The 23,988-nt window shown below is 45.7% G+C and overlaps 1 protein-coding gene across 1 annotated transcript; it reads right to left on the minus strand.

Moving 5' to 3' along the window:
* Positions 1-3,973: 3,973 nt before the first annotated feature.
* On the minus strand, positions 3,974-23,965 carry LSM12 (LSM12 homolog). Its single transcript, XM_060645953.3, has 5 exons — positions 23,733-23,965; positions 21,811-21,944; positions 7,966-8,075; positions 6,436-6,562; positions 3,974-5,651 (listed from the first exon to the last, which is right to left on the minus strand). The coding sequence occupies exons 1-5, from the start codon at positions 23,854-23,856 to the stop codon at positions 5,559-5,561; spliced, it is 588 nt and encodes a 195-aa protein (XP_060501936.1). The 5' UTR covers positions 23,857-23,965; the 3' UTR covers positions 3,974-5,558.
* Positions 23,966-23,988: the final 23 nt, after the last annotated feature.

Raw genomic sequence — 23,988 nt, forward strand, 5'->3', positions numbered from 1 at the left:
TCTGTCTTTCTCTGTATGGCTTATTTCACTTAGCATCACACTCTCCAGTTCCATCCACGTAAGCAACCAACTCTTAATTTCGGCTCGGGTCCCGATATCCTGGTTCATGAGATCAAGCCCCATGTCAAGCTCTGCACTGACAGTATGGAGCCTGCTTGGGATTCTCTCTCTTCCTCTCTGCCCCTTCCCCACTGGTGCTCCCTGGGTCTCTCTCAAAATAAATAAACTTAAAAAAAACAAAAAAACAAAAAACCAAAACTGTTGAAGTCAGCATCAGAAGGGTTAATTGGGAGAAAGGGAAGAGAAGTTAGTTGAGAGAGAAGTCACTAGAAATATACTTCCCCCTCACCTCTCTTTGCCTGTTTAGGAAGAGATTTAGTTCCACTTTAGACTTTTCAACAAAATTGAGAGTTGCAGGGAAAATGGGACAGGAAGGCCACAACCTGACCAGGGTTGGTCCCAGCTGCCAAAGTTTGCTCTCCATAAACCTGAGGGACAGCCCTGCTGCTTCCACCTCACTCATCTCCCACGTCCTTTACTGGTCCCTTGTCCTCTTGCCATGCTTGACTTCAGGCGTTCCTCAAATCACGGTCAGTCCTGGATCACTTGTCAACGTGACTCAGGCAACTCATCTAGTTATTGAACTGGTAACTTTCAAAGATCTACCTTCAGTCATACAATGGCTGGGTGCTGGGGAATAATACAAAAATGAGTTAGTCACTATTTCTGCCTTGGAGCCTCAAAATCCCATTAGACCACTCAAGAGAAACCTGAACAAGTTACTATAAGTAAGTCATACGTGCCACAGGAGTGCTACAAAACAATTCTAGGAATAACTTTCCACTAATTAAAAAGTCAAGGATGACTTCACAGGTGGCTTTGAAGCAAGGCATTGTAGGGTAAGACAGATGAGATAAGATAGGCTGGGAGTAATCTGAGAGATCACCTAGCCCCATACCTTTCCTATAGAACAATTCCTGAGATGCTAATATTACAGAGCAAGACAACCAACTGGCAAGTTTCTTCTGACATTGTGAAGCACCCCGCACTGTCAGAAACGCAAGGGGCAGGGAGAAAGAAGTGTCTTAGAATCCGGAGGGCATGAGAGACGTTAACAATGGGGGGGGGGGGGGGCTGCTGGAGGGAAAATGTTTGCCTCATCTTCTAGTGTCCATATTATGAGCCACGTAAGGCTCTTAGAATATAAAAGAACAGGGGCGCCTGGGTGGCTCAGTCGGTTAAGCGTCCAATTCAGCTCAGGTCACGATCTCGCGGTCTGTGAGTTCGAGCCCCGCGTCGGGCCCTGAGCTGATGGCTCAGAGCCTGGAGCCTGCTTCCGATTCTGTGTCTCCCTCCCTCTCTGCCCCTCCCCTGTTCATGCTCTGTCTCTCTCTGTCTCAAAAATAAATAAACGTTAAAAAAAAAAAAAAAAAAGAATATAAAAGAACAAACTCGTTTTGAAACTTGATTACCTAGCAGCAGTCTACGACCAGTGGATCAGCCCAACCTGTTAGGCTGTTTTCACCTGTTAAGTACTTGGGGCTGTTATGTCAAACCCCTTAAGTTTACACAGTACATGGTGGTGACTTCGAGGTTCTCAAAGGGGAATTCCCTGGCATGAGCAGACTCCAACAGCGATGAGAAAGCAAATCCATCACGCAGAGCAGACAATGGCCAATCCCAGTTCCCAAACTTGCCCCTGCCACTCTCCCCACTGCTCACACTGCAACGTGGAAGGTCCTGGCCTTATACACTCTTACCACAGTATCCTATCAACGGACAGCCGAGTCTATCCAGGTGTAGGACTGAAAGCTCTACATCTTTTACTAACTAGTGGGTCTTGTGGAAGAACAGATTGCGACACACACATTCTTAGCTTCAAAAACGTCAAGGAGCCTTTACCCTGAATCACTGGCTCCGGGCTGAAGCCCCTGACCTAATACTGAAGTGCCTGAGCAATTTTCAAAGCAGCCAAGAAGCTGCTCAGACTCTTAACAGCACAGACTCAGCATCAACTCACCACAGGAAGGCTACATATGCCCTACAGACAGTTCTACGCAGCAGTAAACTCAAAGGCATGTGGCAGTGGGAGGTCATCAGGTGCTGGGGTGGAGAGGTCCGTGTGCACTGGGGTGGGGGGGGGGGGGGGAGAATGCCACAAAACCAAGGAGACATTGCAAAACCACCTGTACATGTGCCATCAGAGACACGAGCCCCCCGCACTGTACTCTTCAGCAGTTCAGTGTGCTTCCAACCTAGCAGGCAACCTCACCCAGTCCTGTGTTCCACCCTACACCTGGCGAACAAGTGAGCGACGCACAAGCCGTCAGTTTGGAAAGTCTCAGAGCAGTGACAGGAGTCCACGAGTGGATAAAAGGCTGGGGTTTTGCTCCAGCTCCACCACGACAGGCAGCAGTCATTTAACCCCGCGGACCCCGCTCTCCTTTTGTAAAATGAGGGCTTTTCAAAATACAATCAAAGGAATTCCCTGGGACTCCAGAGCAGAGATACAGTAAGATCTGTGAGAGACAGAGGGCAGAGCTCTGAGACCCCTTCCCCACTTGCCTGACTGCTTTACGTATTAGCTTCACTTAAAACGCCATCTAAGAAAGACCTGAGGCGAACCTAGGTGGCTCAGTAGGTTAAGTGTCCGAAACCTTGATTTCGGCTGAGATCATGATCTCACGGTTCATGAGTTCAAGCCCCGTGTTAGACTCTGTGCTGTCAGTGCAGAGCCTGCTTGAGATTCTCTCTCCCTCTCTCTCTGGCCCTCCCTCCTCACTCTCTCTCAAAATAAATAAACTTAAAAAAAAATTTTTTTTTAATAAAAATCAAGACTTCGACAGCAAAGCTGGAGCCTCTGACAATCACCTAATCCAAACTCAACCCCAGACTCAACCATCCCAGGATCCAGCTAACATTTATATTAACATTTACAGAGCACCTTCTAGGTATCAAGCAGTTGAAGTAGCTTTAACTTCCACACCAATCCTAGGAAATGGGTAGGTGTTCCACGTGTACAGTTGGGGAAGCTAAGGCTCAGACTCATGAACTGACTTACCCACAGTCTCAAAGTGAAGGATGGGAGGTGTGGGGATTTGAGCCCAACTATCCATGCGGCTAAAGCCCTTGTTCTTTCTTCTTCACCTCCCTGCCTTCCACTCGACCTTAATTCCACCTCTTGAAGTGCTTCCTACCAGAAACCGTTGCTACCTACTGTCTCCCATTCATAGACTTAAAAGGGAGGAAGTGATGGTGTGGGACATGTGACACGGAGCTTCCTTCCAGCCTTCCAGTTTCCATGATTCACACTACTTTAACGGCATCTCTTAGCATTTCTGGAGCGTACAAGGTCCCTCTCCTTTCTCCCTTTTACCTTCTCCAGAAGCTTATACTTCTGTGCAGACTAAATTGAAGGCCTGGTACTTTAAACCTAGCTCTGGCCAGGGGCGCCTGGGTGGTTGATTCAGTTAAGCATCTGATTCGGCTCAGGTCGTGATCTCACGGCTCGTGAGTTCAAGCCACCCATCGGGCTCTATGCTGACAGTTCAGAGCCTGGAGCCTGCTTTGGATTCTGTGTCCCTCTCTCCTCTGCTCCTCCCCCACTCACGTTCTGTCTCTCTCTCAAAAACAAACATTAAAAAAAATAATCTAGATCTTGCCAATGGCAAGTGGGTATGCAAGTACACGTATCAGTCTTCTCTTTTCTTCCAAACAGCCATAACAAACAGCCTTGCATACGTGCCCACCCCTCTGTGCCCCTACCCCACTCACACACACCTCCCAACCCAGGATCCCTTTCTTAAATTATATACTTTGCACTGTATCACCGGGAGAGCTCCAGGAGATGGGAGGAGAGAGAATAAAGAGTAGGAAGCAGAGAATCTAAAGGGAAAGATTACCAAACACTTACTCCCCCCTCACACCGCTCCCCCCTGGGGTCTCTAAAGCACGTACAAACCTGAGACATGAGTGATGGTTAAAAAAATTTGGGTTTTATTGTTTTTGCTAAACAATACTAAAAAAAAAAAAAAAAAAATTCATTTTGAAGGCAGGGCTTGAATTATTTTTGATCCATTTATTTAATTAAAAAAAAAAAAAGGAAGGGGAAAGAGATCATGGCCAAAAAGATAGTAGTTACCCCCCACCCCACCCCCAAAGCTCTAGCCAGTCACATGAGCATCACCCACTTCCCACTCGGTGCCTGACATTCAGCTGGTGGCACACTCTGCCCCCCCGGGCTGCCCTGAAGGCATGGGGGCAACAGGTGCCAGTTTTAGCACTCAGCAGGTTAGTCAAACCAGACAAACTGGTGGGCTAAAGTCCAGAAATTCTCTCCAGGTTTTCTGCCCATTGGCTGAGCACATACAAACTATCATAAGCTTGTAAAATTTCAGGGGGGTGGGGAAGGGCATAAAAGCAGGAGGTTGGTGGGAGCAGAGAAACTACAGGTCACCCAAGCTTTCTCCTGGGCTACTGGCTCTGGATACAGACTCCGAGAGACTGGGAGAGGTGGGCTCCAGGTTTCTTAGGAAGAAAATCATCCTTCGAGGAGGAGCTGAGACGTGCCATGCAAAATAGTTCTTCCTGCAGAGGGCACAGGAGACAGGGCAGCTGACTCTCCCATCTAGGAGACAGGAGTGTGGTGAGGAAGTTCTTCTAGTACCATGAAGTAAGACAAAAGGCAGAGGGAGAATCCTGAGGTTTTGGCCAAATGTGAGACTGGTACACACACACAGTTAAAGACTAAAAAGCCATCAGGAACCCTCACAGCCGAATCCCACCTGCAAACACCGGCTCTAGAAAGTGCTGCAGAAGATTCTTGCTGTGAACCAAGTCAAGTTAGTTGCCTGGCTATAGGTGGTGGGGAGGGGAATACATTTTTATTTTCGAAGGGAGGAGGTGGGAAGAGCGGCCATGATCTAGTAAAAAGAGACCTGCAAGAAGCAGAAAATATTTAGAGAACATTTTAATATATATTTTCATATATATATTTAAAGTTAAGAAAAATAAAACTAATTCAAGCCATGCCCTGTGCAAAAAAAAGAAAAAAAAAAGAAAAAGAAAACCAAAGACAAATTTAAAGTGAGACCTCTGTCTGCTGCTCTAGTCTCGACTTCAGTGTCACAGTCAACTTGTTACTTTTATTTTGGAAGAGATGTAAAAGTTTCTTTCAATCACTCAGAAGGCAAGTGAAGCCACTTATAAAAACAGAATGGCAGGGACAGACTAGGAAAGTCAAAGGTGAAAGGGCAGAGCAGGAAAGGAATTTTCAAAAATAAAATTAACAAGGTGACTGTTCCAGAAGGGGACTGTGAAAAGGACATGGTGGACCGAAGTCTGTTAGTCAAGTAATGATTCAACTTTTAAATTATTCTCTTGTTCTTTTTTGTTGGGTGTTTTGTTTGTTCAAGTCTAAGATTTGGAAATGCTGACCCTTTGTTAACAAGAGCCAACAGGAAATATAGGATCCCTTCCCTCCCCCGGCCTGCCTCCGCCGAAGCCACCACCATCGCCTCGCTGGCTGGATGCTGGAAGAGTCCTCCGTGTGTGTGGACTCAGGATGACAGGGCAGCCTCCTTCTGTGGTTGCTGGGCTTGTGAACGCTGCAGTATCTTTTGGCTTTCCACGTCTCTAAAATGTTTTTCAACCTGAAAGAGACCAGTTCAGCCTAGGTCAGAACAGGAGATGGGCACCGAGGCCTCCCCAACAGTTCACTCCAGGTCTCCACAGCCTCATGGACTATTCAGGCATCTCTGCCCTTGCTGTCTGCTGGTCTTGCCAGCCAAAGGTAGGCAGGGGCCTCTTGTTTCAACCACATTTGCTGCAGCTTTGGCCAAGACTATCTAGAAGAAAGTGAGTCCGTAAGCTCAAACACAGTATGAAAGGAGATTATTATGCCCCAAACTGCCTCGCCCCTCTTCATCTAAGAGCAGAATGAAAAGCTAATAGGGAATTAGCAGTCTTGGACTTTTTACATCCACGACATTGGTCCCTCAACCCTCAGAGTGTTTTTTCCTAAATGCTACAACGCAACCTAGATAGTCATGTGACATATGCAGGGTCAGAGACCCAACAGCAACTGACTTCTACCAACCAGCTCCTCCTGAGAGGAACCCAGACTGGGATGAGAGGAACTGTTCAGGTGCAATACCACAGAATGGTCTGGCTAATTCCAAAAAGCCATACCAGGGAGGACACGGGGCTGGCCGCTTGCTTTACTGCATGCTGCCCAGCGGGTTCCATCCCCACAGAAGTGGCCAAACCGTAAGCTCCAGAGCACTGCAGTGCTGGGGGCAGGTGGCTAGGCAGGGCTGCTCTCAGGCTTGTAGGTCGGAGGCAGGGAGCTCAGCACAGTGTCCTGCCCTGATGCTGGGGAGGGGTGAAGGTCAAGGAATCATCCTCTCTCTAAAGGTTCATGGCTCCTTTACTTACTATTTTGCGTACATGGCTCAGTGCACTCCCCTCTTTGCCTTTACAGTTTTCCACTTGATATGGGGGTGTAATAACAACTTCTTCCATGACTACGATGTTTTTTTCTTGCCATTTACAGTCTTTAATGCTGGAAGGAGAAGAGAGCAGGTGAAAGTTGCCTCTTGCGGCATCCCACACCTCCTGCCTGATGAATAAGTAACTCCAGGAAACTGACCCCAAGTTCTCAGCTCACAACGCAGCCAACAACTAGATGCCAGCAGCCTACAGGGAAGAGTAGCCACGACACATTTCCTGGGCACCAGTGGCTAGGAAAAGCAATGACCTGATGTGTACTTATTCTGAGAAGGGCCCAGAAGAGGCACTCTGAAGCATTAGGGACCTGGAAAACCCGAACAAACTTGGTGGCAGCCTCAGAAGTCCAAACCAAATTGAATTCAAATAAAGAGCTAGGCTCAGGCCACTAGATGCAACTTAAGTAGCAGCCTAGGGCAGGGGGTTGGCAAACTTTTTCTATGAAGAGTCAGACAGCAAATATTTTAGGCTCTGAAGGTCATACAACCTCTGTCACAACTACTGAACTCTGCTGCTGTACTACACAAGCAGCCACAGATAATACAATACATAAACAAAGGAACAGATGTGCCCACTACCTGGAGTTTGCCGGCCTTTGGCCTGGGGGGAAATGGCACCTTTAGAAAGACAGGAAAAGAAATCCCCCCATTTTCCTGTGATCTGTACTCTGCCACCCACCTCCTGAAACAGTAACTGCTCCTCAAACCGGCCCCTCTCAGTTATCAGACAGCTGGGCACTTGCCAGACTGGGAAAACCCATTCCAGTTCACACTCGGGGAAACACAGGGCAGCTGATATTCCTAAGAGTTCCTTCACATACCTGTAAATGTTCAGATACTCATACCATGGCCTCGAACAGCTCTGATGCCAGCTGCCATCTGTGCACCAGACCCAGGTGGTTAAATAGGGTAACAGAAGGCAGCAGGGGGGAGGGGGAGTGTCAAATGTTTCAGTGTTTCGGCAGCTAGGGAAGCTAGCGGAGAGTCAAATGACTTCTGCTGTGACAAAATGTCTTTTAGGAGGTGGTAATAAGGTGGCCTTCTGCTCTCCCTAACTCCCTATGTTTATCCCAGGGTACAATTAGAGACAGACTTGTAACTCCCTTAATAAAACCCCATCAGCTTCTGGAGAAAGGTATGACAAGGTCAAAATAATGAAAGAGAAAGAAGCCCCGTGTTCTAAATTATGGAATACCAGTTCTGAAAGGGACTCGGGATAATCTAATCCCAAACCAAGTTTTACACATGAAGAAACTGAAGCCCCAAAAAACCAACTTGTCCACGATTACACCATTCTCCTGTATGGAAGGGCAACAGACACCCACATCCCTGGACACCAAGGTGCTGCAGACACACTAACCAGCATCTCTGCTGACTTTCGGGAACACAACTACCCACACAGCACAGCCTGGCAGCGCTGCCCCCGGGGACAAGGGACCCCTATGCTCCCCCAACTCACGTCTTGTGTATGGTCTGGAAGAGCTGCTGGCCCTCTAGGGAAACACCAGCGCTGATTGCATAGGCCTGGCTCAGCTTCTCCTCCTTCTCTGTCCGTGCTTTGCTGGCAAGCTAGGGTGGGGGAGAGGAAAGAGACTCAGAAAAGCATTCACCTTCATTCTTCCCAACAGTCAGGACCTGTTGAGGAAAGGAGGCTGGAAGAGACTAGTTTGGTAGATTCAATTCTCTCAGAGTTCAAAAGCGAAACATACACATACATAATATGCCTGAGGGGTTATTGCCACTGCGGCAGACATTCCTTCCATCCAGTACTTACTAAGTGCCTACACATACCAGACATGCACTGTGCTGAACTAGAGGACAGCACTGCCACCGGGACTGGACAGACTACGAACAGAAACAAAGTTAACTACAGATAGTGCCAAGGAGCTGGGAAGAAAATAAAGCAGGGCAACGTTACACAGCGGGACTGGGAAGTGACCGTCAGATAAAAGGTAATGCATACATCTCTATGAAAGGAGAGAATTAAGACCTTTTATCAGCCACTGCTAGTCTCAGTTTTAGAAATCAACATCTGCAACACCTTCAGAGACCAGAATATGAGGTTCAAAAGACTATCTTTCTGGTACCACACTATCTGTGCTCACATGGGGAGCCAAGACCCAAGTAAACCTAACCCAATACTGTCCACCTTCAACTTGAGCTACCGTCACCCTGCTCTTTAGAAAAAGGAATGGTCTACATTCTACCTTATGTCTTTCCTTAACTGCCCTCTAGTGGAATGCTCACAGACTGATCAAAAGAAATTCTAGTAAAATCTAGTACAGTAGTCGCTCCCCACCCACCCCCGGCCCTGATCCAGAGTCAACCTCGGTCTGGAAGCAGATGATCCTCCTCCAGACATATCATCAGGTCAACAGTAACCCAACGCTACACCACAGCTCCTACATCATTCACCTCACTTCATCTCTTCACGTAGGCATTTTATCACCTCACATCATCACAAGAAGGGTAACTAAGAACAGTACAATGAGGTATTTAGAGAGAGACAACCATATTCACGTAACTGTCAGGACAGCACACTATTATAATTTTTCCATTTTATAGCTATTGTTGTTGATCTTTACTGCGCCTAATTATAAATTAAACTATCATAGGTATGTACGTACAGGAAAAAAGCCAGTAGATACAGGGCTCCGTACTATGCATGGTTTCAGGCAGCCTCCAGGGTCTTGGAATGCACACCCTGCAGGTAAGGGGGGAATACCGCAGTCTACTAAAATCTAGGAAATCCCTCCCAACAGGGGTGGGTTGCCCCGTCAACGCCTACTGCCCCTCTAACACACTTCTAGTCCCCACCCTACACTACTGGTTGCTAGAGACTCCAGAAGGGCAAATTCGCTAGAGCATAAGACACAACAAATATGCTGGACAAGACGGTTAAAATGAAAGGCAGACAATGCATCCGAAAGTCAAACAAATGATTTAGAGATTTTTCAGACCCATGATCGTTAAGGGCTTAGTATACTGATGCTGCAGCTCACCAAACACAGACACACAAACACACACATGAATACACATAATTTGTCCCCAAATACCAGCTCCTTAAGATAGAGATCATACCTCTTGCACATCCCCAAAGTACCTAGACATTTGGAATTCTTAAACATTTATATTCCGCCTAACAGTGACCCTTCAAACCACAGACCAAATTTAGTTGTACAGGCAAAGTGTCTAATCGCTTGTTAGCAACATGAAGCACTTTATTAAGGTGTGGGTTGGACTATGAAGAAGAGAAAAGGAGACCTTCAACTGGGTCATGGGGAGCCCTGCCTCTGAGCTTCAAAGATCTGAGCGGGGGAGGGGTGTGAGCACCGAAGAGAGAGGTCACGCGCAGGGTCATTTCAGTCTCCCTAGGGCAGAGAGGGAAGAAAGGCCAAAACTACAGCGATTGGAAGCTGGAGATCCTTTCTCACATGGTCCCCGGTACATGGAGAGAGATAGATAAAGCAGGAGTAAATAAATAATCTTTCAAGCCTGGTCCTGCCAATCTGGCCCCACCAGGCCAGAAGTCTGCAGAGAAATCAATGCACAGGGCTGACAGTATCCCCTGGAGCCTGGGCAATCCCAGCTGCAGCAAGAAAGCACACTCGGTCTCTCTGCAGAAAGAGCTGCCGCCGGTGTGATTTAAGCAGCAACAGGCAAAACTTAATCACCAAGAAAACCCTGATAACAAGGAGGTTCCTTGAGTCTCATTTTTCAAACACCCTGTACACACCTGAAGTCTCCAAAGACAGAAGGTAAAACCAGGGGGTAACAAAAGCTCCCCTGGATTAACCACACTCCTACGGGGCTCCTGGGAAGCACAAGTGACCAAGCAGATGTTTATCTTACCCCATGAACGAGCAGGAGGGTCTCACATTTTGAGGTTTTTTTAAAAAAAATGTTTATCCCCGAAAACCAAAAACATCTCCCAGTGTGGGGTCTGACAAAGCTGCATCTATAAAGCTTGTGTCGACTAGACAATACGGATACCAGAGCAAAACATCCTTGTCATCCACCTAGTAGATTAAAAACCTAACATGACCCATTCAGTGGGAGGAACTGGCTCAGGGAAACCAGGCACCTATGCAGAACGGTTAAGAATGGATTGGACAAGTTAAGCTAGAAGAGGAGGTAGAAAGGCTGGGAGCCACTTTTGAATTTTTGCCAGAGGCATAATGAAATACATATAAATCTTAGCCAGAGTGATTCGTTTGGACAGCCTGAGTAATAGCAACACAATGACTAGAGAACAGTGGTTTCAAAATACACTTCTAGCCCCCCAAAACACCTCTTCTAAAGGCTCTGCAAGCAAAGGAGAATAAACTGGGTAATTCTCCATTTCAAGTCACAGTGCAAACAGATCCCAAATGCTACATGATATACAAACCTCAGAAAAGTCAACAGAAATCAGAGTAAGCTGTTATTTCAATTTGCCCCAATATCCTCAACTACTCTACCTGGACCTGCAATTGTGCTTTGGGGGGTCTGGATGCACTGCAAACCCTGAATCCTCCAGCTGTCAGTTTATGAACTGTATTTTCACGGCAATCTGAAAAATGCTTAAATCTGACATTCAGCTATACAGATGTGCTTTCACCAGGAACTTGTACAAATGGGGTAAATCTCTCCTACGAAGGATCCAATCGGTTAGGCACAAGGAAGGTTACCCTCACAAAAGGAATCTAGAAGTCTTTCTTCTCTCAAAATTGGAGTTGAGAAGGGAAGAAGATTACCTTGCTCTTTTTAGGCAGGTTCCTTAAAACCCATGAAAAGTGTAGATAAGCGTCCCTTTGTAAAGCAAATAACTATCACTCCACCCTCAAGTTCGCAGTTACACAGATGTAAATTTCCCCACATTTTTGTAAAGTAATGCATATGTATAAATGGTCCAGTTATTCCAAGATAGTAAGTTTACAGTTTTTGTCAAACCACTAGAGGGAACCAATGGAAGCTGCCCTCGGTAGAGGTGGAGAGTGTGCCTTCTCAGCTTGGGAAGGTTAGCAGGATCATGATTTTTTAAATTCAATGACCGTCACCACACTACATCTATTTTCAATGCAAACATGCTAGCTGCTGGCCTCTCTTCCAATCAAATCTGAAGCACAAACTGGTTAGAATCTCAGAGAATACTAAAGGCACCACTTTACAAACACTGGGTTCGGGCAAACTGAGAAGCAAAACCCCACAAATATGTGTCACTAACATGCACGTGGCTTAAATGAAATGACTGCACAAGACAACCTGTGCTAACACGCCTCTCCTTTTATTTTGTACGAGACCCGGTGAAAAAGTGATTCCCTGTCTACTAACCAGCACTTCCTCCTGTGGCCATTTTATACATAGCAACTTGACACGGGCTACAGAGAAAAGTACAGGAACTTGACACCGGAGCACATCAATATTAAAAGGCATCCAGTCAGGCCTGCTGTTGGGTAACCCTTGAGTGAGTGAACGAATGAACACCAGTGACACACACCTCCTGCACTCAGTGACACGGGGAAAAGGAAGCAGCCACAACAACAAAATCCAAGCACCATGCACTTCATCTTGTTATTCAGTCACCAGCTGGGCCATCTTATTTCCACACACCCAGACCAGGAAAGCACAGGTGCTGTGGGGAACCCAGAGGGATTCCTACCGCAAGTATTTAACAGGCTGTGACAGCTGATACAACAAGGGAAGCAGAGTCCAAAGAGGAACATGCTGGATGTGACCTACTGACTCCGATGAGCCACTCTCAGTTTGTCTTCTCTGTGTACACGGGCTTTCCAACCAGCTGCCCTCACAGAGAGGTTAGGAAGCACCGCAGCTGCTGCCCGCACGGCCTGGTGGAGGCTCAGGGAAGACAGACTGCAGCGACCAAGGACAATTGTCACCAGGAGGGCCCACGCTTGTTTCCGTGGCTTCGACTCTGGGGTGCACTCTTAGAAAGCCCTCCTTCCTAGCTAGCAATAAGCGGGCTCGCAAAAATATTTCTTCCAACTATCAAATCAATATCCCCAAGTCTTCTTGTTCCCTAGCTGAAAGCTCCTGTCTGCTGGTTTCAATAAAATACAGTTCTTTACAAACAGTAAAGAAGAACCATACTTTGCATGGTTGGGAACTCCAAAAATAGAGTATCCCACTTGCCGTTGTGTCCTAGAATACATAATAATGAATCAAAACACTGAATCAAACAGGAACCGCAGAGCCCAAGAGGCCTGGCAGTGAATACTAAAATTCTAAGAACCAACTTGTTGAGAGCTTACTCCGCCCTAAGCGCCAAGCTACACACTTTACGTGTATTCAGCATTTAATCTGCACAACAAGCCTATGAAATAGGGACTAAAATTCCTCCTACTTAATAGATGGAGAAACTAATCACAGCTGTTAAGAAACTTGCCCAAGTCTACCAAGCCACAAGTGGGAGAGTGGATTGGAACCCAGTCTGACTCCAAAGCTTGCACTCTTAACCCTGTCACTATAAACAGTTCCACCTAAGGAAGTCTAAATGACTGCTGAAAATATCAATTTAAATGCAAAAGAAAGTATTTTCAGAAAGGAAAAAAGTTTTTTTCCACAAAGGAAAAATATTTTAAAACTTAGCTGCCACCTTCTCTCTTTGTCAGCGCATTCTGGCATTTCCATCAATGTCCCCAGTGCAGAACACAGCTGTCTGCTTTCTAGTAAAGGGTATCTCTTCTGAAAAGGGCCTCAGTCTCACCCTGAACTTCAAGGACAGCCTTTATTTCTTTTGTTAAAGGTAACTTGCAGGAATGCTTTTCAGAAAACAGACCTTATATAAGAAAGCAGTTCAGACCAATAATGACAGGTATTCCCTGGATCCATCTTTTTTTTTTTTTTTTTTTTTTAAATATTTAAGTAATCTCTACACCCAATGTGGGGCTTGAACTCAAGACCCCAAGATCAAAAGCTGCATGCTCCTCTGACTGAGCAAGCCAGCCAGCCAGATGCCCCACGGACCCATCATTTTCTGACTGGGGTGAGACTAGGGAAGCTAAGTCAAGCAAGTCTCTTGTACTTGCATGTTAAGGTATGTCGAGTGCTTTGAACTACGAGGAAAAACAACGTGCAAACCCAGGGGCCACAGCCCCACCTAAAATCTCCAAGCTTCAACACCATCCTTGTCACCATGATGTAGCTGCTGCACAATACAGACCAGCCTTGAGTCACAGTCCCCTCCATAGGGAAAGCTTTTTCTTTCACTGGGTTAAAACAAAAACTAGTTGTCAGTAAGTCAAGAGTTCGTCAGCTATTTGTAAGTTATGTCACCAAACACAATTCATAGCTACGACAGAAAACTAAACCTCCAGGACACTGAGTAATTTCCTAGTCCTGAGACCCTGAAACCAGTACTGCCATGGAACCTGCACATGGCCCTGTCAGAGAGAAAACTGGCTGGGATATAGGCTGAAATTTGATCTCGACAACCCATCTCTGAGAATGTGCGCTCAAATCAGCCAGCTCACACCTGGCAGTGGGGATTAAGGGAGACAGTCTGGGTGAAAGCACTAGGTGTAAAGCACTGTGCAAATATTAGCTGTTAACATCGTTATTATAACATCGTTACTGTTAGCACAGAGAAGGTGGCCCGTGGGTCATTTCAGAAAAATTCATACAATCCAACCTTCCTTTAGCCAATGGGCTCAGTGCTTCCCTTTCTGGTTTCTGTAAGAGCTGCTAGATAGGTTGTAAGTCCTAAAGAAGACATCTTTCAAAATATAACTGAAATAATCTATTGGAAATCCCTTTCCCCTTCACATGCCAAAATGGGTACACTATCTAGTGAGTAAAGAGGTGATCTTATTCATGATAGTGAAAGAGCCATGCACTGCTCTTCCCTGGGCTCTGAAAAGAGAGAAAGCAGAGGAAAATAGAAGAGCCACCCCCTTACGCCTAGATTCCAGCTCAAACCCCTGCCTACCACGCCCCAGCTGCACGAACCTGAGCAAGATGCATAACCCCTCCAGAGCCTCAGTTCGTTCATCTGGGGCCCATCCTGAAGGGTTACTGTTGGGAGTTCAGTAAGCATGGAAAGCACCTAACACCAATACGGCACACAACTCATCCCCTTACTCCCTGAGAACAACCAACCTCCGGGTTAGCTTACTAAAAGAAGTTTCCAAATTGCAGAGATGGACAAAGTGAGCACCTTCCAAATCCGCTGGATTCCATTTAACTCCCTTCCTTTTATCTAATATTCTTCAAGACCCTACTCCATTGTTACATCAGAAAAGCCTTCCCTAAAATGTTTACTACTCTATGCCAAGGACTGGCAAACTATAGCCTGTGGGCCAAATTCAGCCCAACACCTGTTTTAGTTATGCTTTATTGGAAAGACCGTGCCCATCTGTTTACATATCATCTATGGCTGCTTTTGCTACAAAGGCAAAGTTGAGTAGTTGTGACAGAATGTACAGCCCACAAACCTAAAACATTTGCTATCTGGCCCTTCCAGGAGAGTCTGCTGCCCCCTGCTCTATGCTCTCACAGCACCTCGCTCACACCCCCACTAACACTGACCCTGCCACATTGTCAGCACTAGTTAAATGCAGCTCTCCCTCACCCTGCCAACAAACAGGAGATTCTTTTTTTTTTTAATTTATTTATTTTGAGAGAGAGCAAGAGAGGAGGAGGGGCAGAGAGAATCCCAAGCAGGCTCCATGCTGTCGGCGCAAAGCCTGACACAGGGCTCAATCTCATGAACTGTGAGATCATAACCTGAGCTGAAATCAAGAGTCAGATGCTTAACTGACTGAGCCACCCAGGCGCCCCCAAACAGGAGATTCTTGTGGGCAAAGGCAGTGTTAATCATCTTGACATTCCCAGCACCTGGAAGGAAGGGGGAGCAAGAGGAAAGGAGGATAAAAGGAACAGAAACCTTGACTATTAGAGATTCACAGAACTAACAGATCCAGGTTCCAGTTAAGTGACTAACACACGGTCACACAAATTACTAACGGCCCAGCTGCAAAAAGAACCCAGTTCTTTAAATTCCCCACATTCTACCACACATACTGCTAGCTTTTGACACAGCGTGCAGATCCTTTCATTTCCCACTTCAGGTACAGTTTGCTTCCCTCTCCAGGGTAGTGTCTGGTATTTACCTAAGCTGGTCTCAAAATTCCAATGCTAGAACTTGACTGCATCACCTTTCCCCCCGGCCTTTTCCCCTCAAGCCTGTTCTGTAGCAGGAAGACCAAACCAGTTAGAATGCCCCTTTCTTAAAGCAGAAGAGATACCACCACTGACCCACCAGAAAAATCCTTATTGCCAATCATCTCTGTGTCAAAGAGTGCAGACGTGCCTTCAATAACACACCTGTGGCACACCTCCGCTAGTCACTCGAGCACAGCAATTTGTCTTTTCAGGTGGACAGCGATTGTCCCCACACCCTGTAATGTCAAGAAAGCCCCCTTCCAAAGCGAAACCGTAACCTAACGAGGGCTCACAGAGTCAGCTGGCAGCCATGCACCCTAGCTTGAATGGAGTCATGAGCCCTCGCCCGGAGCACCGCATCCCCCACTAGGGGGGTCAGTCTGACCCCAAAGTTTAAATGCCACAGAACGTGACATCCTTCAACAGACTAGTGATTTCGGAAACGGCAGTCAATCGTTCTACCTCTCTGACTCCATCTGACACCACTCGCTACTTAACGTGTCCCGTCACTCAGCAGTCACCCCCCACCTCTACCTTCGTGACACTTTCATGAAGAACAGCTGTGTCTGCTCACAGCCAGGTGCAAAACTTACTGGTGGACTCTAACCTAGTACTGGGGCCTTGACAATATATTCTAATCAAGGAGCCAATAGGTTAGACGCGACTCCTAGAGGCTAGAAAAATTTTATCTGACAAAAAAAATCCCGCTTTCTCTAGAAAAGTTCTTTCCCTTCCCATTTACACGTACTATGAACACCTTCTACCTCCTACCAATATACACATAACCTAAAATCAGGCCATCTGATTCTACTTGGTGTGAACTCCATACCCCGATACATTAGGGTCACAATATGGTCAAGGACCTGGCTAACAGGATAGGTCCGTGAACGCAGGCCACAATGCAGTAGCTATTAACTACCCCAGGAGTTTACTCACACTGAGAATTAACCCTCACATCACTGGAAAGTCTATGGTTATGCTAAATATTAGCTTTGAACTGGGAGAACTCAAAACAAAAAGAGTCAGGTCTTCCCTCCGTGTGACATCACACCTAAAGGTGAGCACTGAGGTCAGGTTTAAAAAAAAATTTTTTTTAATGTTTATTTTTGAGAGAGAGACAGAGTACAAGCAGGAGAGGGGCAGAGAGAGAGATACACAGAATCGGAAAGTGGGAGGGGGGGGGGAGAGAGAGAGAGAGAGAGAGAGAGAGAGAGAGGGAGGGAGGGATACACAGAATCAGATGCAGGATCCAGGCACTGAGCTGTCAGCACAGAGCCCAATGCGGGGCTCGAACTCACGAACCCTGAGATCATGACCTGAGCCGAAGTAGGACGCTTATCCAACTGAGCCATCCAAGGTCCCCGAGGTCAGTTTTTTTAAAAAGTCAACTTTGTGACTCTTCCATTTTCTCAGCCTTTCTTTCCAGACCTCCCCACAATCACCACCAATCTCCAAATACCCTTCTTATTCAAAGGCAGCCAACTCACTCTTCATTACCAAGGGCTAATGATAAGCCCTTTCAATCTCTTTCTTCTTTCTGGTTGCATCAGATAACTCACTGCTTGTTAGTAAAGTATAAATGGGTCATAAATGGATAAAAGAAGCTAAAAAATTAGTCAGTGGTCTGGTAAGGGAGGTGGACACCTTACCTGTGGATTTCAATTTTCGATGTTTTGTCACTTTCCCTGCCTCCCCCCACAACATACAACTATCTCAAGAAAGTCTTCTCCGACTCAGCAAAGTGAGAACTTACATCTCATTCAACGCAGACGATTTATCTAAACAAATACATACACACGTGCCTTGGCTGTGTCGGTGAGTTTTTTCCCAGGAATCTCAGAGGCTAAAAAAGCACAGCCTCCTTCGCTGTGTGACTGCTCACTCTAAACTCCAGTACTCGGCCAAGTGTTCACTTAACTATGCCACCTGATAACACTGCTCTGGAAGTTCAAGTTAATTCTGGTCACCAAGAAGACATCTCTTAAAAACACGTTTTAACTACATTACATATTAATGGTATTCAATACAATTTTGATTTTCCCCAGTCCTGGGTTGGCAAGTTTGGATATCTGAATGAATGTCAGACCAAATCCAGGCTAGAATGACATAGTAATGGCATTCATGTTCTTAGCTGCCTTCCCGCTGTCATACTGCCCCTTTTTCCCCATCTTGCCCCCATGCCATAATTCAAGGAACATCAGTTGGCTACACACAGCTAATGCAAAAGAACAGAACTAACATTTGCCAATTCCAGTCAACGTGACCTAATCCCCATAACAACTCTACGAGATAGACACTAACATTATCCCATTTTTATCGTGAGAAAACTGATGCTCAGTAAGGTTAAGAGGCAAAGTGACTTTTAAAGACTTACCCATGTAGCCCGTTTTTTCTACTAGACCGCACTCTTCCTGACCACACAATGCAGAGGTTCTCTCTACGTAGAAACATTACTTAACATGGGACTTTGCAGTCAAAATATTAGACCCGAGTTCAAATCCCAGCTCCATCACGAGTTGCAGGACACTGAGCTAGTGACTCATTTTCTCTGAGCCCCCAGTTTACTCTTCTCTAAGATGGTGATGGTAGCCACACCGTAAGAACTATTGTTAGAATTAAATGAGATATCTACCAATTGCTAGTTCAGAGAATGGCACATAAAAACATGAGCTCCCACACTACTGGCCATATAACCTAGACAAGTCACTTAAACTAATAAGCCTGTTAAATGAAAAGGAAAAGAATATACTACAAAGATCACATGGTGGTGGTGAGAATGAAATGAGAGGTGTCAAAGCTCTTTGTAATCTGTAAAGCTCTAGAAAAATAAATGTGGTCCCCGACAGAGCTTACCACAACACCTACACGAAACAGATTTCAGGAAATGTTTTATAATGCTACATAAAAGAGACCCTTGTTAATGTTGACATGTCCCAAATCATCTCCTGAGAGCACTACTAATCCATGGGCAATCTTCATCCCCAGGGAACAAGATGCTGAGTCAATGCAAAAGAACTTGTTAAGAAACACCCAACTTCATTCTGCCACAGGGACCCTAGGGTTCTTCTCACCCTAAAGCAGTATTTAAGTTCCTCACGACAGAATAAACTAATAAGCCACATAGTGAGTAATCTGAACCTCACTTATGACTGGCTTTGATGCGCTTTTGTATTTTTGCTGAAACGCTTCTGTCTTAGAACACTTTAACAGTACAATAGTACCGTGGAGTAGATTGAGTGATACTCATGAACTTCAGCAACCCCACTGTCCTCCTCCAAGCTGCCTCTCACATCCCACATCCCTGTAGACACAGGACTTCTTAGCCTGCAGTACACTGTCAACTGAAAACAAAACGGGCTCATCTCTAAGAACTGCTAGTTCATACCTTCTCTAGTTGGGCTGGAATTAAGGATTTTCTTTTATTGAAGGACCTTCTCTTCCAGTTCCTGCTGGGCCAGAGTAAACAAATATCCATTTTATATCAACAGGATTAAACAGAGGACTTACTATGTCAGCAACATGAGCCAACATGTGATGGTATCTTCCACTGGAAGTGGTACACACAGGTGGTGCTTCCCCAGACTGTGAGCAGCAAGTTTTCTTCCAGGGATCTCTGAGCACTTTAGTTCTAACATGCTTAAACAACCCTCCATCTTTAGCAAAAAACCCAAGTCCATGCTCTTCCATGGGATGAACTTTCCATGGCATTCAATCAATAGGTAAACAGCCGCCCAGATTAAGTTTTCAGTAACAGTGCAGCAGGCTCTTCTAATTCTAACTGAATCCAGGGAGGAATCGCAAAGCATCCTCAAACGCTGGGTTTCAGAAAGCCAATATAAGCTTACTCATAAACATCTCTGCAAGTGAAAGAGGGAATAAATGAAATCCAAAGATAGCCCTCCAACCTAATTTTAGTTGACTCCTCTCTCCAGAAAACAAACCCTTTTCAAGACTTGGCAAGCAGGCCACAAAGAAAAGTAAAAATTTCTGATATTCCCCAACCTATAACACAACCACTTTCTTGAAAGAGTGGGTAAACAACTAGTTTACAACAATGCTAATAAGCTAAAACTGAGCAGCAGAAAGCAAAACCCCAAAGATAATCTACAAAAGTAAATAACCAAGAACTATTTCTATTTGAGGTCAAACATAAGAGAGTGACCTTTTAACAGTCCCACCCATAACACTCCAAGCCCTCTCAGATAAATGGTGGCACTTACTGGTCACAAGAGCAGAAACTTACCATGTTTTACATTAGAGAAAATCATCCCTTTCAGATAACCTTTCCTCTACTACTCACTAAAGATTTAGTTATTTAGTGACAGACTTCTCCTACCCTATAAAAACTAACTCAGAGCCTATTTTCAACATATGAGGAATAAACTAGTTCACTTGAATCTTTTAAAATCTCTTCAGCCAAAAGAAGACGATGCAAAAAACTCCTACACTCTAGAAGGTACCTAAGCCAGGGTTTCAAAAATCTAGAAGTTTCTTAAGAATGGAAATATTTATTTAAGTTTATTTATTCATTTTTAAGGAGAGAGAGAGAGAGAGAGAGAGAGAGAGAGAGAGAGAGAAAGAGAGAGAGACAATTCCAAGCAAGCTCCACACTATCAGTGCAGAGCCCAACGCAGGGCTCGAACCCACGAACCGAGAGATCACGACCTGAGCCAAAATCAGGAGTCGGACACTTAACTGACTGAGCCACCCAGGCACCCAAGACTGGGATGTTCTATATGCAATAGCCTTTAATGCGGAACCCAAGACCTTTCTGAATCTGTCCTCAGCCATCACTAAAAAAACGAGTGGCATTTCTCTGGAACCTGGAAAGGGAGCTCCCAATCTGAGGTAAGTATATTCTGCCAGCCTCAGTTACCCTCTATTGTTTCAGCTGCCTGAGTGTTTCCTTGCTTTGCTGAATTGTAGCCAACACACCACATTCCCAAGAGAGGTTAAGAGAATATACATTATTACAAGACTCCTCTAGAGGGAAAAACTTCCACCATACGAATTCAAGAGACTAAAGGAAAGGCAGCTGCTATTAAAATCAAAGGTCTAACTTATTTATTCAAAGAATATTAAGCACCTATCCTGTGCAAGGCTCTGTATATTCAGCCATGAGCAAAACAGGTATGGTTCCCATCCTCACAGAACAAAGTTTGATGAGATAAAAAAGTAAACAAATGACACACAATTATAATTATACAAAGACTACGAACAGGTAACCTTAAAGTTCCAATTTGCCCAGGATACACTGATCTATGCTTGTCTCAGTGTAAAACAAAAGCACTCTGCTTTCCTTTCAAAAATGTCCCAAGTTGGACTATAAATGCTATGTCACCTGAACTCTGGAAGATAAGGTACTGTAAAGAGAATGGGGGCAAATTCCTTTAGCCTCTGTGATCAGAGAAGACTTCTCAGAAGAGGTGCCATTTAACTAAGTCCTGAAGGATGAGGCTCCAGACACTCTGGAAGAAAGAGCATTCCAAATACAAGGATAGCAAAGACTACAAGGCATGGAGTGGTATTATTATTACGATACGTGAACTTTGGCTGATAGAAGTGAAGAGTCAAAAAAAGTGATTTGAGGGCTCCCAGATATCAGTACGTACATCCAAGATTAAAATATCCTAAGCCTCTAATTTTATCAGACCTCAAAATTCAAACATAAAGACAAAAATGAAGCTTGAAGGCAGTAGTTTTCAATTTTTTGTATGTCATGAATTGAGAATCTCCAAAATACTCCATGTGTTCACCCAAAACCACATACACACATACACACAATTTCAGGAGGTTCACAGGCAACGCCCCTACCCAACCCCACAAACACCAAAAGTTCGCACATGGACTCCAGGTTTAAAACAAAAACAAAAAAAAAAAAAAACCCTCTTTCACAAAGGACAAAAGCAAGCTTGCAACTTTATTTCTTTATTTGGGCATTAAAAGGTTTCTTAAAATTTTTTAAGGCATGCAGGAATAAAGAGAAAACTTAAATTGGTGTTTCTTCAAAAAGGTTATCAGAACAAACCGTTAAGTCAGTGAAAACGTGAAAAACAATGGACAACGTATGTACCACCAGGGGTCAATGAGTCTCAATTTTTCCCACCATTTTAAAGAGCCAGAACTGCCCTCAAGTCCTTACCTTACTAACATTGAGTGAAGCTAGGGGAGGAGGGGTTTCTGTTCGGTCATTAATTATTTCCACTTCTGAAACATACTGTAAGTTTATGAGCAAGATGTCTGCATGGTTGGGCTTTCCACTGGAAGAGGGACATTCTGGTGAGAAAATAAAGTTAAGGAAAATAGGGGCATGGAGAACACAACTCACACAAGGCTGGTGTAGAAGGTATGTCACGAGCAAGAGGGGGGCAGGGGAGCCTCGCAAGAATCACAGCTCTCCTCAGGAAATCTCTGCCTGTCACCTTCCACCCGCTCAAAACCCCAGAACCAAAAGATCTCAAGCTTTTCAAAGCCAAGTATTATCTAAAATTGGAAGCCTCAAAAAGGGTTTCTGTCACCTCTCTACTGGTCGTATGGAGGCATAATGCTGTGTTAATGCTGTATATATAGTTTTTCTTGAACCTAAGGAATCACACAGGAGAGGCAGTGCTTTCTGTTCCTGGTATAATAGTTCTTATATCTAGATACTGCTCTTTCCACTTTTTTAGATTTCAGATTTCCCATTCTGCAGAAGAGAAAACTACAGCACTGGGAATGAGGGTCACTCAAGGTGACCCAGCCAGTTAACGCATTTGTTTATATATCCATTCATTCATTCACTCACCCATCCTCCAACTATTTATCAAGAGCATATCACATGCCAATTAAAAGTAATTCCTCATTCCAAAACCCTTCCACTAATGTAAAAGGTCTCACAGGGTCTAGGTCTGAGTTTTTATATTTTACAAAAAAAAAAAAAAAAAAAAAAAAAAAGATGTTCAGAGGACATCTTCCTAAACTGGAAATCTACAACTAGTGGTTAAATAAATTAAAATACTTGCCACTCAAATGCAGCACTCAGTAGGAAACTTCCTTTTGAAAGATGCCATAAAGGATTACGCCTCAAAAAAAAAAAAAAAAAAAAATCCAAATAAACCCACCTGTGGCTCAAAAAGAAGGGGAAAGGGTGGCACATTTATTACAACCAGGAAGTATTTTGTTTCCAAGACTGAGTTTCCTGGAGTAACTCAGAAATCATTTCCACCCCCAAAGAAGCAGGCCTTCTCTTCCATTCTGTTTAACACCGCCACTTCCAAAAGGGGAGGCAACTACTATGGAAAAGTCAGGACTCCATGTGCTGGGCTGAGCAAGAGAAGATTAACTTACTCTTTCACCTGTAACCCACACAACCCCACATAAGCCCCTAAAAAACGTGGTCTTCTCTCTGGACCAGGTTTCCAGTGCAAACATCCTCAAAACAGCAATCTTCAAATGACTGAGGAACCTAATTCAGTACTCCCCGCCCCCAACAGCACCACGCATACACACGCACCAGCAAAACAAGCCCCTATCCCCATTTCAAATACAAACTGTCCTGCAGTTACTCTCCCCCAAAGCAGGCAAGGCCCATTTGGTCACCACCCCACCGCCCTTCCTTGGACTAAATCCCACCAGGAGACACCCCCTCGTAAACTCCATAGCCTTGCCCCACTAGCAGATCCTTACTCTACACACCCCCTCCCCACATGATTCTACCCGCCCCCCTTCCATCCGGGCTCCAATCCACCAGCCCCCTCCCACGACCACCCTCTCTCCTGATGACTGTGTCCCCTCTCATAGCGTTTCCCCCCAAAAAGCATCCGCGTGTCAAGCCCCCCTCCACCCACTGACCCTCGCTCGGGGCCCAGCTCCCACAAGGGGTGGGAGACAGGGTCCCCAGAGCTGACCGAGGGATACACGAAGAGGGGGAGGGGAGCTCAGGGCCGTGCGCATGCGCTCCGGGCGCCGCGGTAGCCGGTCGCCCCTAGGCCCGGAGAGGGCCCCAGCCGCCGCCGTCGTCCCCCACCCCCCCACCACCGCACATACACGCCGGCCCGGCCTCGGGCTCCGCGCAGCGAAGGATACTTAAAGCCAGCATTTTGGACTGGTAGTCGAAGGCTACCACCTCGCCCTGCAGCCGCTGCTCCTGGCACGTCCGGCACGACACCTGGCTCCCAACGCTGAAGTACTCGCCCGGAGGAGCCGCCATCTTGGGAGAGCAGCCGCGGCCGGCGGCGGCGGCGGCAGCAGCGGGCGAAAGCCGGGCCCCCAGTGAGCGCCGCGACGCGACGCACGAGGCGTGCTGACGTCACACGCCAGGGCGTGGCCTGGCGCTGGGTGG

The sequence above is a fragment of the Panthera onca genome, chromosome E1 (assembly GCF_046562875.1).
Source record: "Panthera onca isolate mPanOnc1 chromosome E1, mPanOnc1 haplotype 2, whole genome shotgun sequence".
Classification (NCBI taxonomy): Eukaryota; Metazoa; Chordata; class Mammalia; order Carnivora; family Felidae; genus Panthera; species Panthera onca.

Bases quoted from the DNA above. Each gene is read 5' to 3' on its own strand.
- LSM12 (XM_060645953.3), bottom strand. From the start codon at position 23,856: ATGGCGGCTCCTCCGGGCGAGTACTTCAGCGTTGGGAGCCAGGTGTCG. The intron at 8,076-21,810 runs GTAAGGACTTGA...CCCCCACCCTAG, and splicing joins CTTCACTCAATGTTAGTAAG to CTTGCCAGCAAAGCACGGAC. The intron at 6,563-7,965 runs GTGAGTTGGGGG...TTCTCCTTCCAG, and splicing joins TTCCAGACCATACACAAGAC to CATTAAAGACTGTAAATGGC.